This window comes from Prunus persica, chromosome G5, assembly GCF_000346465.2.
Source record: "Prunus persica cultivar Lovell chromosome G5, Prunus_persica_NCBIv2, whole genome shotgun sequence".
Lineage (NCBI taxonomy): Eukaryota > Viridiplantae > Streptophyta > Magnoliopsida > Rosales > Rosaceae > Prunus > Prunus persica.
Window position 1 is genome coordinate 858,747 of NC_034013.1, and position 14,865 is coordinate 873,611.

The 14,865-nt window shown below is 38.8% G+C and overlaps 3 protein-coding genes across 6 annotated transcripts; 2 read left to right on the plus strand and 1 right to left on the minus strand.

The window, feature by feature from the left end:
* LOC18777993 (serine/threonine-protein kinase/endoribonuclease IRE1b) lies at window positions 1,191–5,715 on the plus strand. 2 transcript variants are annotated; one of them, XM_020563791.1, is made up of 6 exons: window positions 1,191–1,520; window positions 1,621–1,837; window positions 2,123–3,582; window positions 4,161–4,333; window positions 4,613–4,859; window positions 5,098–5,715. In XM_020563791.1, exons 1-6 carry the CDS (start codon window positions 1,363–1,365, stop codon window positions 5,546–5,548), a joined length of 2,706 nt encoding a protein of 901 aa, XP_020419380.1. In that variant the 5' UTR covers window positions 1,191–1,362; the 3' UTR covers window positions 5,549–5,715. The 2 variants fall into 2 exon arrangements, with proteins under 2 accessions (XP_020419380.1, XP_007211306.1); XM_007211244.2 differs by having other exon boundaries at window positions 1,192–1,520; window positions 1,635–1,837.
* Window positions 6,094–8,357, plus strand: LOC18778110 (glucan endo-1,3-beta-glucosidase 12). The gene is made up of 2 exons (XM_007209923.2): window positions 6,094–7,609; window positions 8,034–8,357. Exons 1-2 carry the CDS (start codon window positions 6,214–6,216, stop codon window positions 8,063–8,065), a joined length of 1,428 nt encoding a protein of 475 aa, XP_007209985.1. The 5' UTR covers window positions 6,094–6,213; the 3' UTR covers window positions 8,066–8,357.
* On the minus strand, window positions 9,224–14,285 carry LOC18776809 (glutamate receptor 3.3). 3 transcript variants are annotated; one of them, XM_020564322.1, is made up of 6 exons: window positions 13,656–14,285; window positions 12,183–13,531; window positions 11,780–12,057; window positions 10,484–10,515; window positions 9,975–10,276; window positions 9,224–9,863 (listed from the first exon to the last, which is right to left on the minus strand). In XM_020564322.1, exons 1-6 carry the CDS (start codon window positions 13,942–13,944, stop codon window positions 9,384–9,386), a joined length of 2,730 nt encoding a protein of 909 aa, XP_020419911.1. In that variant the 5' UTR covers window positions 13,945–14,285; the 3' UTR covers window positions 9,224–9,383. The 3 variants fall into 3 exon arrangements, with proteins under 3 accessions (XP_020419911.1, XP_007210370.2, XP_020419912.1); XM_007210308.2 differs by having other exon boundaries at window positions 9,975–10,384; window positions 13,656–14,284; XM_020564323.1 differs by lacking the exon at window positions 9,224–9,863 and adding an exon at window positions 10,374–10,384 and having other exon boundaries at window positions 10,117–10,276.

The following is a 14,865-nucleotide window of genomic DNA, read 5'->3' on the forward strand; positions in this document are numbered from 1 at the left end:
TGGCCTCTTTTTTCAACAAATAATAAATCTTGTTTGTATATATATAATTATAAAAAAGATTTAAACGAAGTTGTAAAAAAATTACAAAAAAATACAATACATAAGTCAAATTTGACGTGGACCAATCTTAACCCGTTTAATGGTTCAGCACGGACACAGAACTAACCTCTAGCTTTTTCACTTCAACCTGCCCACCCACCAACAACCCATGCTCCCAACAATCAATTTACTCAATCTCCCCCACTCTCATCCCGATCAAGGAAACCATTGATTTTAGGAAATATCATCTGAACAAACATGCAACATAAACTCAGGGCTTCTAAGCCTTCTACAAGTTATGAGTGGCAGTAGCGGTATGTCTTGATTATCCAAATTAGAATACAAAAAAGGCAACTACAATGCAATATGATGTTTCTCTTTTTTCTATGTACTCTTTTTTTTTTGGGTAAAAAAGGGGGTCAAACCCCAAAACAACAGAGAACTTAGCCAGAGGCTAAACTAGTTTCTATGTACCCTTTAATCACATTAATATGATACAAAATTCATATTAAATTCCTAATGTGAATTTCCATGACTTATATGACTCATTGAGTGTGATTATAAATATTTTTCTCAATCAAACACAATACTTAGAGATTCTGAAATTATATCTTAGCCCTCTATGAATAAATCGAAGACCATGACAGTGTCTTCAGTTAGGTCCCCGATTTGTTTTATATTTAGCATTTGCAGTCAAATGACAATCTAGCTCTTTGACTGTTAATCAGAGTTCACAAATGTTAAAAATAGGGATGTAAGTGTGAAACTAAAACATATGGGTTCTGAGTGTAATTAGTCCAAACTTCAAGGAGCATAGCTGAAATTCTCCATTTTCGTTCGTTTAATTGGTAAATGGCCACATCACTTTTAGATAAGGTTATATTCGTTTCCATAAAAGTTTAATAATCTATATATATAAAGTAAAAATAAAAAATAGTGAAACATTCAAAATATCGAAAAATGTTATTAATTAATGTTAATATTAAAAATTAAAATTATTAATTAAATAAAAATAATATGATAAATTTACACTATTTTATATTTATAAAAAAATTAAATAATAAATTAACACAACTACCCATTATATTTTTTAATTTTTTAAATAATAAAAGCTGATAATAAAAAATAAAAATAGAGGGACAGAAAAGATTTGAAGTCACAAAAACGTGTAGACGCCCCAAACATCAAATTGGTAACGGACTAAAATTGCCCCCCGGCTGTCTGTCCAAAATTCCAAATTCCAACTGATTAACCAATCAGCCCAAAACCCTAAATTCCCAATTCCTAGATTTCCGAATCTATTGGTGTATTTGGATCTCAGAGATGCGACGATCTTTGTTCTTCCTTCTTCTATTTGCTCCGCTAATTGAATGTTTGTCCAGTCCTTCAGCCATCACTGCAGGCTCAGAGAGCTCAGAGATCTCCCTCTCCAATCCATATTCCTGGGGTTCCAACCTCTTCAATTCTCTTTGGCCCAAACTGTAAGCTCAAGTCTGAATTTTTCGCTTAACTTTTCGATATTTATTGAATTCAAACTCATAAAGTTCACTCTTTGTTTTTGAATTGTGAAATTTGATACAGCGGAAATGATGTAGGTCTGCTGGTTACACTAGATGGGACGATATATATGGTGAACACTACGACGGGGGAGATTCAGTGGGACGTCCAGTCTGGTGCCCCAATTTATACTTCATATCAGGATGTCAATTATTTTAACAAGATTACGAGTGATGATTACTTTTTCATTGATGTTAGTGAAGAAGGGGCGCTCTATAGCCATACCAGCAAAGGAAAAGAGGTATGGCAGCTTACTTTTTAGCCTTATTTTGATGTGATGCTTGTGTTTACAATTTTTATTTTTAATATATTAGAATGTGCCTGTTCTGCATGTAGTGGATGTTCAACGTCTATTTTGAGGATTTCGGTCATCATTTTATTTTTTTGATCTCAGTCTTTGTTAAGATAATGTGGGTATCATTCATGGTCGGTGAACTGGATGGTTTTACATAACTGATGTCTGTGTTGTAATGATATCTTTATTGGGGTTGCATTGTTTATTCTGTTGTGGTTCATCCTATGCCAGAAATTGTCATCGACTATTGAAGAATATATCGGACGCACTCCGATTTGGTCAAAGGATGGGGGAGTCACGTTGGGATCAAGGAGGACCACTGTGTTCCAAGTTGTTGCCCAGACCGGAAAACCAATTCATATATATAATTCGGCTGATACTCCTTCCAAGTTAGTAGTTCGGAGAACTAAAAGTGATGCGTCTCCAAAAGTGAAAGATGCTGACGAGTTGGTAGAGTCTGGTTCCAAGGGCTTGGAAACTGTTGAGCAGCCCCTTTCTATCGTGAGAACAGATTATGAAATCACACATCATTCTTCGGGCAAGCTTGTATGGAATGTGACATTTGCTGCATTTGATTCTTATCCCCAAGTTTCTAATACTGGAAATGAGCTTGCTTTAAAGCACAGCAGGGATTCAGATTCAATATTGCCGTATCAAATGAAGACTATTATCCTCCTAACTCGCGATCCTAGATTGACAGAATCTCTTTCTGTATTAGCCAGACGAACTGATAGACATCCTGGAGGCAGTCTGGCCATCAAGCATGGGCTTCATGATAATCTTCCTGCGACTGTTCAACAGATTCCTCTGCCTCCTCGCAGTGATGAGGGCAGAGGAATTCTTGCTATGTATCGTGAAACCGAGGACCCTGGCAGCTTGGGTACCCATGGTAGAGGTGTTGGTCAAATGAATGCCACAAGCAGAATGGCTGAAGCTGTAACGAAGTTACAATCTCTCTTTCTGTTTGTGCTCACACTTCTGTCCATTATGGTCTATGTCTTACGCCGTTATGTAACATTTGGAAAACAGCGTAAACTGAAAGAGATGGTTGAGGAAACTAAAGTGCAAACAGGGGTTCCAAAAAAGAAGAAAACTCGTCGATTGGGAAACAATAAGAGGAATGTCATTGATGAGAAAAACACCAGCAATGTGTTGCATGAATATAAGGTTGGAGAATCTAAAGAATCTATACACAGTCAAAGAAGCAAAGACAAATTTCTCTTGACCTTTACTGATCATGTTGATGGTCAAATAGAGGGACGCAGGATTGGCAAGTTACTTGTATTCAACGATGAAATTGCTAAGGGAAGTAATGGTACCATTGTACTTGAGGGAACCTATGATGGTCGTCCAGTAGCTGTTAAACGTCTAGTACGGGCTCATCATGATGTGGCTTTGAAAGAGGTTCAGAATCTTATTGCCTCTGATCAGCATCCAAATATTGTCCGTTGGTATGGGGTGGAGTATGATCAAGATTTCGTTTATCTATCCTTGGAGCGTTGTATATGTAGCTTAAATGATTTGATTTATTTTTACTCTGAGTCGATTCAAAGCCAAATCACCAAGAATCAGGAACCCCACTTTTTGACTGAGTATACCGTTCGATTGCATACGATAATGGAAAGAAACAAGGGCATTGAATTGTGGAAGGCGAATGGGTACCCTTCACCCCAGTTGTTAAAATTAATGAGGTTAGTTTAATGCCTTCCAATAGCTTCTCTCTTCTTCTTTCTTTCCCCGTACAATCTGTTTTGCAATTACGGGCTAACCACTGTTTCTAATTTTGCACTGGGGCAGTCATACTAGTAACTTTTAGTGCAGGTGACATGACAGGTACCCTGTTGGGATTAAGATTACTTCTGTCAGGATCACCTTGAAGACAGCTAATCACTTTCTTTGTTTTATAGGAATTTTGGAGGGAAAATAACCATTCATTTTTAAAGGATTGTAGAAAACTTTGTTATAGAAACAATTCATTTCAATGGATTTAATGTTTCATATTTCATCCTTTATGTTGGAAACTTATATAAGGGGACTTATGTTTGACTTATGTAAACGTATATTCTCGATTTCGTTTCCCCTTCAAGTGGGGTTTTAAGTGAGGGATTGAACTTTTTAGTTGCTTCCATTTTTTCAAAGCACATCTTAAATTTGATTTCCCTAATATGTTATCAAGAAATTCGATTTCATTAATATAGAAGAAAAAACAAAATCTTGAAAAAAGTTGAATAAGGTACTTGAGAATTTGACAAGATCATTATTTTTGCAGTGATCTGGTTTCTGGGCTTGCTCATTTACATGAACTTGGAATTATACATCGGGACTTAAAGCCTCAGAATGTTTTGATAATAAAGGGCAGGTCTTTGCGTGCCAAGCTTTCAGATATGGGTATCAGCAAACGCCTACAAGGGGACAGGTCTTCCATAACCCAGCATGCTACTGGTAAGTATCTGGAACTGTTTGAAGTATTATGTTTATTAATTCTGAGGCAACATGTGCTTGTTATGGTTTAGGTCTAGGTGACGAAATGTGGTGAGTTTGAAAACAACCTGGAATCATGATCCAATGAGTTAACCATTTATTGATGTTTATTTGCTAGGCCTTTTGTTTACTTTATTACTGGTGTAGGTCAACTTTCTTACTGGTCTGTTACCCCTACTGGTCTGTTTGTGTGCACAAACTAAACATCCTATTATTTTTCTTTATTGTTGTTGACTGCAGGTTATGGTAGTTCAGGATGGCAAGCACCTGAGCAACTTCGCCATCAGCGCCAAACACGTGCAGTGGATTTATTTAGTTTAGGGTGTCTTCTCTTTTTCTGTGTCACTGGGGGAAAACACCCTTATGGTGATAGTATCGAGCGTGATGTAAATATAGTAAATGACCAGAAAGACCTGTTCTTAGTAGATACTATACCAGAAGCTGTGGATCTTTTTAATCGTCTCTTGGATCCCAACCCTGATATGAGGTAAAGTTCTTTATTGTCATCCATACAAATTTATAATAATTTTTATTGGTTCTATCACTATCTGTCAACCTAAAAGCTAGAGCTTTATGTAGAGTGTCCGCCCCACTCCCTCCTACTTAGACACACGCACACGCACACGCACACACATAGACACATGGACACAGATGTATACAGCCATGTGTACCAGGATACCTTTTGGCTGTAATTGCTCATTCCCACTGAATTACTGATTTTCCAGGCCAACAGCCATGGATGTGTTGCATCATCCTTTTTTCTGGAGTTCTGAGACTATACTTTCATTTCTTCGAGATGCTAGTGATCGAGTTGAATTGGAAGATAGGGAGAGTGAATCGGAACTCTTAAATGCATTAGAAGGTACTGCAGCAGTTGCTTTAAATGGGAAGTGGGATGAGAAGATGGAATCTACATTTATCAATAACATTGGTCGCTACAGGCGTTACAAGTTTGATAGTGTTCGTGACTTATTGCGTGTCATACGGAACAAGCTAAACCATTACAGGGAACTTCCTCAAGACATTCAGGAAATACTGGGGCCAGTTCCCGAGGGCTTTAACAGTTATTTTTCAAGTCGATTTCCAAAACTTTTAATCGAGGTTTATAAAGTGTTGTACAGGTACTGCAAAGAGGAAGAATTCTTCTGTAAGTATATGAAAAGCAAACTACTATAACTGCTCCCCACCCGGCCTGTCTTAGCCACCTCACTTTCTTGACCTGTTTCAACGAATTAATTTAACTTTTGTAATTGCAAATGTATTATATATGTACAAACAGTGATAGTGCAAAAGTGAATGAAGAAGCTACATGTTATAGTGTTTCATTGATAAGAGACTTGCAAGTATAAAGCATGAAGCAAAAGTCATGAACCTCTCTCTCTCTCTCTCTCTCTCTCTCTCTCTCTGTGTATGCATAATTATGTCAGCCAATACTATCAAAGCCCAAACGGAATTGGTGTGAATCAAATTAAATCTCACTATGGAATCAGTCAAGCTCACGCATTTTGGGGAGCCTGCGGCAAAGATTCTTTCTTTTTTATTTTAAAGATTTTTCTGTGATTTCTGACCACTTTCTGTTTCTTTCATGCTACCCTTTTCTACCACATGTACAGTACCAACTCTCCAGCATCCTGGGTTTAAATGACCAAATTGACCCTACTTAATCATTCATCACTATTAAAATGGTGGGTAAATATTGTAATTTGATAAAGCAGACCAGCGACAGACATTTTCCACTAGAGCAGAAAGTAGAAAGTGCCAACTCTCCTTTGAAGGCTTAAACAAAATCTCATTAGCTATATAGCGCCCTCAAACACAAAGTCGAACTTACTTCAATCACCATGGCCACCACCACCCTCCCACTCCTCCTCTTAGTAATTGTAAGCTCGTTCCAAAACGCGGTGGTTTCCGGTGTGGGCATAAACTACGGGACTCTCGGAAACAACCTGCCATCACCAAAGAGAGTAGCTCAGCTCCTCCAGGCCACTCTCATAGACAAGGTCAAAATCTATGACACCAACCCCGAAATCCTCCAGGCCTTTTCCAACACAGGCATCGACCTAATCGTCGCCGTCGAGAACAGCCATGTCTCCAACATCAGCACCGACGTGGCTGCTGCGGACGAGTGGTTTGCCACTCGTGTCCTGCCCTTCATTCCTGCCACTTCCATCACAGCCATTGCTGTAGGAAATGAATACTTAACCACAACAACAGCTGCTACAAAAAGTGACAAAGATCCCCAAGTGGACCCCACAGCTCTGGTCCAGGCAATGCAGAACTTGCACGCAGTGCTCATAGCCCGAGGGCTGGAGCGCAAGATCAAGGTCACCACCCCACACAGCATGGCCGTTCTAGCATCCTCATTTCCTCCTTCATCCTCAACTTTTGCCACAAATCTTGTGCCAACTATGACCTCCATAGCTGCCTTCTTGGCGGACACTGGCGCCCCTTTTATGGTCAATGCCTACCCTTACTTCGCATACCGGGACAACCCCGACATGGTCAATCTACAATACGCATTGCTAGGGAACTCAACCTCAAACGGTGTGCGTGACCCGAAAGGGTACACGTACACCAACATGCTGGATGCTCAGATTGATGCTGTTCGAGCCGCCATTGATGCACTCGGACTTGGACACCGGACCGTGGAGATCATGGTGTCTGAATCCGGGTGGCCATCCAAGGGTGACACCGGGGATATAGCCGCTACGCCGGAAAATGCCAAGACTTATAACACTAGGTTGATTGAGCGTGCCCAGTCTAACAAAGGGACACCCATGAAGCCTAATGACAAGGTTGAGGTATTTGTGTTTGCTTTGTTTAATGAGAACAAGAAGGAAGGGGGCGCGACAGAGAGAAATTTCGGGATTTTTAACGGGGACGGTTCGAAGGTGTACGAAGTGGATTTGAGCTGCAAATTTTGCAGCAACGATGGCAACGGAAATGGAGGAGGATTTGGGTTTGGTGAGAAAGTATCGGGTGTGATAAGGGGTCCATCTGTTTGGTGTGTTGCTAAGCCCCATGCTGATGAGAAGGTGCTTCAAGCTGTGTTGGATTTTTGCTGTGGAGGTGGTGGTGTGGATTGCAGAGAGATCTATGAGAATGGTGATTGTTTTGAGCCTCAGAAGCTTCTTGCTCATGCATCTTATGCTATGAATGCCTACTATCAGATGCATGGCAGAAACTACTGGAATTGTGACTTCAAGGGCACTGGCTTAGTTACTTTCAGTGATCCAAGTAAGTATAATTAATAAATCCTAGACAGATTTCCCATTAATTCACACTTCATACAATTTTGATATTGTTCAACTAATCTTTTCACCCAAAAAAGAAAAATAACATATTTAGCTAATCTTTTTACCAAAAGTATACATTGTTTAACTAAACTAGCTCACATCCCCACCCAAGTAAACCTTGGTTCGATTACGTAGAAGACAATCTTGAGGCAACCTAATGTAATACTCCCCTCTTCCCCTCTCTATAGTGAATGAAAAAAAAAAAAAAAAAAAAACTAAACTAGCTCACCGAATTGGCCTGACACACATGTTAAGTTGTTGATTGTTCTGACTCTGTAAACAATTATTTTTTATGGTTAAGCCTAATCTAATCTGAAATGTGATTGTTATTAATGTTGTGATCTGTTTTTGCAATTTGTGATCAGCTTATGGGAGATGCCGGTATCCTCAACAGTAAATCAACAAGGAAGGAATGACAGAGGGCATAATCAATATGGTTGACAGCTAGCTCTTCACTCTTGAGTGTTGGTATTTCTAAAGTTAGGGCTTAAGATTTATTGGTCACATCCCGATGTAAAAGAAGAAAACAAGAAAAGTTTGATTTGAAGGTTGTTCTGCGGGATTTTGAATTTTAGGCTGGTTTATCCTGAAAAAGGAGTCTTTTTCTTTGGTTGCACATGGTTAAAAGTAAGATGTCTCCACAATCAAAGCCTTTTTTGTTTGACAAAAGTTCTCCCTCTTTTCTGATATGGAATCTTTTTATTGTGACCTTTGAAAAATACAAAATACAAAATAAAATAAAAGAAAGCAATGCATCCTGACATGAGACAATTTGAACAAAAAGGGCCCATTTAGGCACTGTTAATTTCAAAGAAATGAGTGAGTATTTATGAGAAACTCAGAGCATGACCCGCGTGGTTTCTGTTTGTAATTGAATATTTTCCGTATCATAAAAAAAGAGAAAAAAAGAAACATACAGCTATGGCCTATGAGAAATATGGAAGAGAAATGCGCAGTATGATTGTGTGCATTCGGATGAGTAGGAGATGAATACAGTGAAGATGACTAGGAGATCATATTTCTATCTGGCATTTGAGTTTCTTCACAAGACAATATTGCTCTGAATACTGATCAATATTGAGATCTGGAGACGGCGAGTTAATTGAGTTATGTGGCTGGTTTTATTTTATTTTAAGAAAAGGTGGTAATCATTAGATAATCAAATTGTTACAAGATGAACAGCACGTAATAGGTAGCCTCATTTATGACAATTTATGACATTTTACCATGTAATGATGCTGATGATTCAAACCAATTATAGGAATTCTAGCTATCCTAACAATACAAACACGTTATAAATGGCATGCATAAAATGCAAGTTTATTCTGACAGTACATAAAAACAAACCATCTTCTGGCCTATGAAGATTTTGAACTTTTCTTTCTTTGCCCTTTGGTTCTAGATCAGGATGTTCAACTTAATAACAAGAAGGATTGAAAACTGAAAATCAAAGCTGTAGAGGACATCGGATATAAAGAAATACACGCTTCAATTTTGACTCCGAAAATAACACATAAAACAACAATAATTATGATGGGGAGATGAGGCAGAAGGATATGCTAAATATTAGCTTGACATTGGCATCAGAATTCCAACATAAGTTCCCAGAATATAAAGTATATACATATAGATTATTCAAAATAATACTAATGCTAAGGTAAGGTTAAATGAGGACTTACAAGCATTGATACAATTACGATGATCTAATGAATGAGTTAATTGTTGGAGTTAATTTCGCTCCTATTAGTCATTTCTGTTTGTTTCTTTTCGGGATTCCGCCCCAACTTGTCATCCTTATCATTGTCGGAAAACGATCTAACTATTTTCTTTCTTTTACTTCCACTATTGGAGGGGTCTTTCTTCTCATCAATTAATGATAAAAATCTCCGGAGTTGCCTAGATCGTGAGTTACCTGGACTAGTTGAAACACATGGTGTTGGGTCAGCATGGCGTAACTTGTTCAGAATTTGCAAAAAATATATGAAGAGAGCAATGAAGCAAGCTATTCCACATATGAGAAAGAGGCCCCAAAAACTTTTAAGGTGAAGCCGGTCTGACTCAAGTTCAGTGCTCTCTAAAGTGCAAGAGCTTTGCCTCAGCCACTTATCATAGATCCGCTGCAGATCACCATTCTCTGAGAGTTGTAGAAGTGCAGTTGACATGTCAACAGCTAAAGGAGAGTCGCGTGGAAATGCCTATCATGGCAAAGAAAATAAAGACAGGTCATAATTTTGTATTTCTCGTATACATTAGGCTAACATGTAAAAGAATCTCAGAATATGAATGTTCCAAGAAAATATACTCACAAAACCCCAACCGCTTTTGGTGAACTCTTGACCTATAACCCTAAATTTGCACTGTGATGAGAGGAAGACTTCAACATAAGGACGCTCATCAACCACAGCAGCAACACCTCCGGCCTTTTTAGGACCAAGCTGGAGCGCCTGCGCATATGCTTGAGGAGACCCAAGGGGAATAAGCCTGGATTTGGATATGCCAAGTTCCTCACTCAAATAATGTTCAGCAAAGGAACCCACTTGATACCCAATTGGCTCATCACTATTTTTCAAGCTTTCAATTCCTTTAATTGGAGAAGATAGGTGCTGCACTGTAAGAATTGATGTCAGACTGGCAGTGTAACTTGAGTTGATTATCAAAACCACAAAGAGCCATATGATGAGAACTAGACGACCAAGGGTGCTCACAGTGTTCTCTCCTGTGGAGAGGGTGGAGAAGCAAGTCAGTTAAATGAATATTGTTTCAATAAGTCCACAAAAGCCAGATTTTATGAGGAAAGAAGCTAAGTCTCACTTACTATGGGCAAAGAACAGAGTTGAGATGCTAAACCTGCACGGTTGACAAACAAGAAAACAAATCAGAAACCAATATCTGGGAAATATAGGAAGATGTCATATGGACCTAGATGCTAAGTAACCTTAGGAACCTAAAGAAACACATCACATTCTAGAGCCCTTGAGGGACTTCGGGTGAAATAAGTCTTATTCATTAAGCACCACAGCATGCTCTAGACAGATTCGCAATAGTGGTAGGAGACCAAAACCATACACACAGGATTCTTACAATAAGAAGCACAACGTATCACCCTGACCAAATAGAAGAATGGTCGATGAAAGAGGAAATTAGTCACAATTGGACGTGTTTCTGCTCTCATTACTTTTCACACAGCTCTGCTTGAAGACAGATTGTCCTTATCCTTTTTAAATTTTAGAAATAACATTTACAGAAATTAATTTCTTTTCCAGAAGGCTTCCTCTGTTACGTCCTTGCTTTTGAGGAGCACTATGTTGAACAATCTAATCAAAGATTTCCATGCAAAAGTTTCAACAAGGACACATTTACAAACAAGCTCTAAGGGAAAAGGGTTTTTTTTTTTTTTTTTTTTTTTTTTTGGGGTAATCAATTCTTAAAGTATATAAGGTATTTGATCACGACCAATGACCAGTTGATATATCTGCCTATTTTCTATCAGAAAGTGTCACTGCGATCCATAAAGCATTCCTTTGCTACCTAAGACTGGCACTACACCACTACTTAGAGCACTACTATCTTTATGGTTCTCTGAGACATTTTGAAAAAGAAAGTCGAGAAATCTAAATAAGATACATGGACATGGTAAGTGATGACTTGATGTTTATTTTTAAGCCAAAATTAATGATTTTGGCGCACTTTCTCTGTCTCTTGGATAACTATCACTACACTGCAGCTTAGAGCACTGCTAACATCATGGTTATCTATTTGTTTTCAAGCCAAAATTAATGATTTTGGAGCACGTTCTCTGTCACCTGGATAACTCTTACTATACTGCTGCTTAGAGCACTACTATCATCATGGTTATCTATAACTTATTATGAAAAGAAAGTTGAGAAATTTAAATAAAATGTGGACAAAAGTAGTTGAGGTTTATTTTCAAGCTCAAAGCGATCATTCTGGAGCACCTTCTTTGTAAGTTGAGTGCAGGGTGTTACAGTGCTGATCACATTGTTAAGCAAAGGATAAACTAACTAGGTAATCAGTTGGTGCAAATTGGTTAAAAAGAAAAACAGTTTGTACAAGCTAGTAAATATCCTGATAAGATAACTATAGAACTTACCACAAGATGGTTATAAGTTGCTTTTTAGGTGGACCCCTGAATTCATCATTTATCCTATGCTCCAAAATCCACACAACTATACCAATAACAAGAAAGGAAGCAGCAGTGACAACCCACATACGTGCAGTAAATGGCCGAAGGAAAGCCCAAGCACTAGAGTTCAATCTTTTAAATGGAGCCACTACAACAAGTCCAGAGGCAGCATATGGCTGTGAAAAATCCACAATCTTCGTTCGATTTGTAACAATGGCAATGTCACCAACAGCAGCATCAAAGACCTGCAAACAGTAAATGAGAGAATTAGCCAAAGAATGTGCACATATACACATGCACATATTGGCAAATCAAACTTGTCTTTTATGACATGAATTTCAAATATTGAATCTATGATAGATTTACTCACGCCCGTTGCAACAGAATACACAAGCTCGTTGTAGCTTGGGTTTTTCTGACCATCTCCAAAAGGGATAAATCGGTATGGAACAGCATATGGTAACAAGTTTACAGCAGCAATGAATACATCTATGCAGAAACCCTTGAACATATTATCAGTTCCCCGAACCTGTGATACAAATTCCAGGTAACTGACACGAATAGGCACACCAATTCTTAGTTGCTTCCCATTGTTTGGGAAAACCCAACCACGGGGCTTTGACAATGTCTCCCCTGGCCAGATAACGCTGTATAATTGTTGGTTTGCACTGGAACGATTAGGTGGCTTTGAATAGAGCATCTCAGGGGGAACAGTTGATAAACCAGAATAGTTACACCAGTAACCAATTCTTCGAAACCCAGTACCAAGTACATTAATAATATCATATGCTGGAAGAACAAGAGACCTCTCTGAATCAAACTTAATAGGACCTGTCAAACCAAGAAAAGTACTTTGCAATACGTTTTTCAACAGGAGCGGTCCATCATCAAAAATGCTCATTGCTTCAAGGTGAAGACTACCACCTTTTTCTACAGACTTTATCCTAGAATCATTAGAGAATGAAATGATCCCACCCTGGTTAAAAAATGCATCAAGAGCATGAGCAACCAGCCAAACAGAATCATAAGCATAAAGCCCATAAGAATGCAGTCCCAAAGAACCACCAGTCAGCTTGTTCCACTTGGAGAAAAAGGTCCTCTTTCTATCTGAATCTGGGGTGTGTTGGCGCAAAACAAGAACTCCTTGCAATGTATCCATGGTCTCAGAAGGAAGAGGCAAAGCAGAATCTAAAAGAGATGACAGCCAATCTGTAGCTATCCATACAAATCCATCACCCATCATTTGAAGATAATGTGCCACAGAGAGAATCATGAGACCTGAATCAGGATTCACATGAAGAACTATAACTCGAGATTCCAATTGTGCGACATTAACAAGAAGATCCATGATGTCGCCCCGGGTAGCTCCAGGTCCTGGGGGAATTCCCAACTTGTAGGAAATTCTACAGCGCCTCTCTGCAAGTTTATCATCTAAAGCTGACATGCCATTACGTCCATAATCATCATCTATAAAAATGGCAATAACCTCCTTCCAACCATAATGATCAACAATTTGCGCCACTGCACTCATTTGATACAAATCACTACGTGTTGTCCTAACAAAAAAAGGGAACTGAAGGGATGAGAGAGTTGGGTCTGTGGCTGCAAATGACAATAGAGGAACTTGGAGTTCATTTGCAACATGGGATATGATATGGGCAACTACAGAAGATTGTGGGCCTATAATGGCGACAATATCAGTCTCCATGAATTGCAAAGCTGTAAATTAACAAAATTGTCAGCATAACTATATACGATTCATGGACTTTCGACTAAAACATAATTCTTGACCAAACAAACAACCAACCCAAAAATCAAGGGAATGCAATAGAAGATAAAGTACCTTGAACCATTCCATCAAATCCACTGCAATTGGAATTCCGCATTTTTACAAAGAGTTTGGTCCCATGGAGAACGCTGAAATTGGAGTTGACATCTTTCACTGCTTCCTCAATAGCAAGCTTGGCAACTTTACCAATAGTAGAATCAAAGGTGAAAATAGCTCCAATATTAACAACCGCAGGTCTCGAAGAAACATTGTTGCTGGACCCAAATGAGAACACCCCAAGATACAGAAACAGCAATAGAAAAAACCAAAACAAATTCATCTTGAACGACCAACACAACATCATCCTCTCTGTCCCCAAAAGATGATTCTGACCTGGGTCACTATTGGTATGAAGAATTGCCTAGTAGAGCTCTGAGTAAGATGAACCAAGGAATTGTCTTTCAACACTCCCATAATTTCATTTCTTTCTTGGGTTGTCTCATTCTCAACAGCCAACCCCAGATGCAACGCCAAAACAGTGAGACCACCCACCCAAATCAGAATTTTTGCTAAAAACAGAACCTAAAATTCAATCTGAAGTAATTAGCTGACTGCACTCTGCTTTGCCCTGCTGTTAGCTGCAAGTATACAAACAAAAAGCTCGTCCGTGAAGCTAAGTAGTCCGTGAAGCTAAGTATATATTTTTTTCTTGGAAAATGCTAGGGAGACCAACTTTAGATACCAACTTGTGTACCAACTCTCTAATAGAGTGTGGGACCCATTGTATTGGTGGGCTCCACCTCTATTAGAGAGTTGGTACACAAGTTGGTATCTAAAGTTGGTCTCCCTAGCATGACCCTTTTTTCTTTATTTGCCAAGTTACCAAAAGAAGAAGAAAGTATAGGTTCAACATGCAGACCCACATAATGTGACAGGCACCTCCGAAAAGCGGCATCAATAATGAAGGAAATGGTACTGGTCTGGACTCTGGATCAATCAAGGAATTTCCTTTCTGAAGAGAAAGGGTAGCTACATCATGGGTTTGGAAAAAGGCCCATCAATAAATAAACAATTTTAAGAAAAAAGAAAGGGACATTACAAATTAACCGACAAACTGAATTCACGTGGGGCAAGGGAAAGTGCGAATTTTCACTTGTGTAAAGAGAAAGTAACACAATTTTCACTTGTTTGTTGTAGGTTTAGGGATTGTTTGTTGTAGGTTTAGGGATTGTTTGTTGTAGTCCAAAGGGGCAACCTGGGTACAAAATTTTTGAATGGGCCTAGA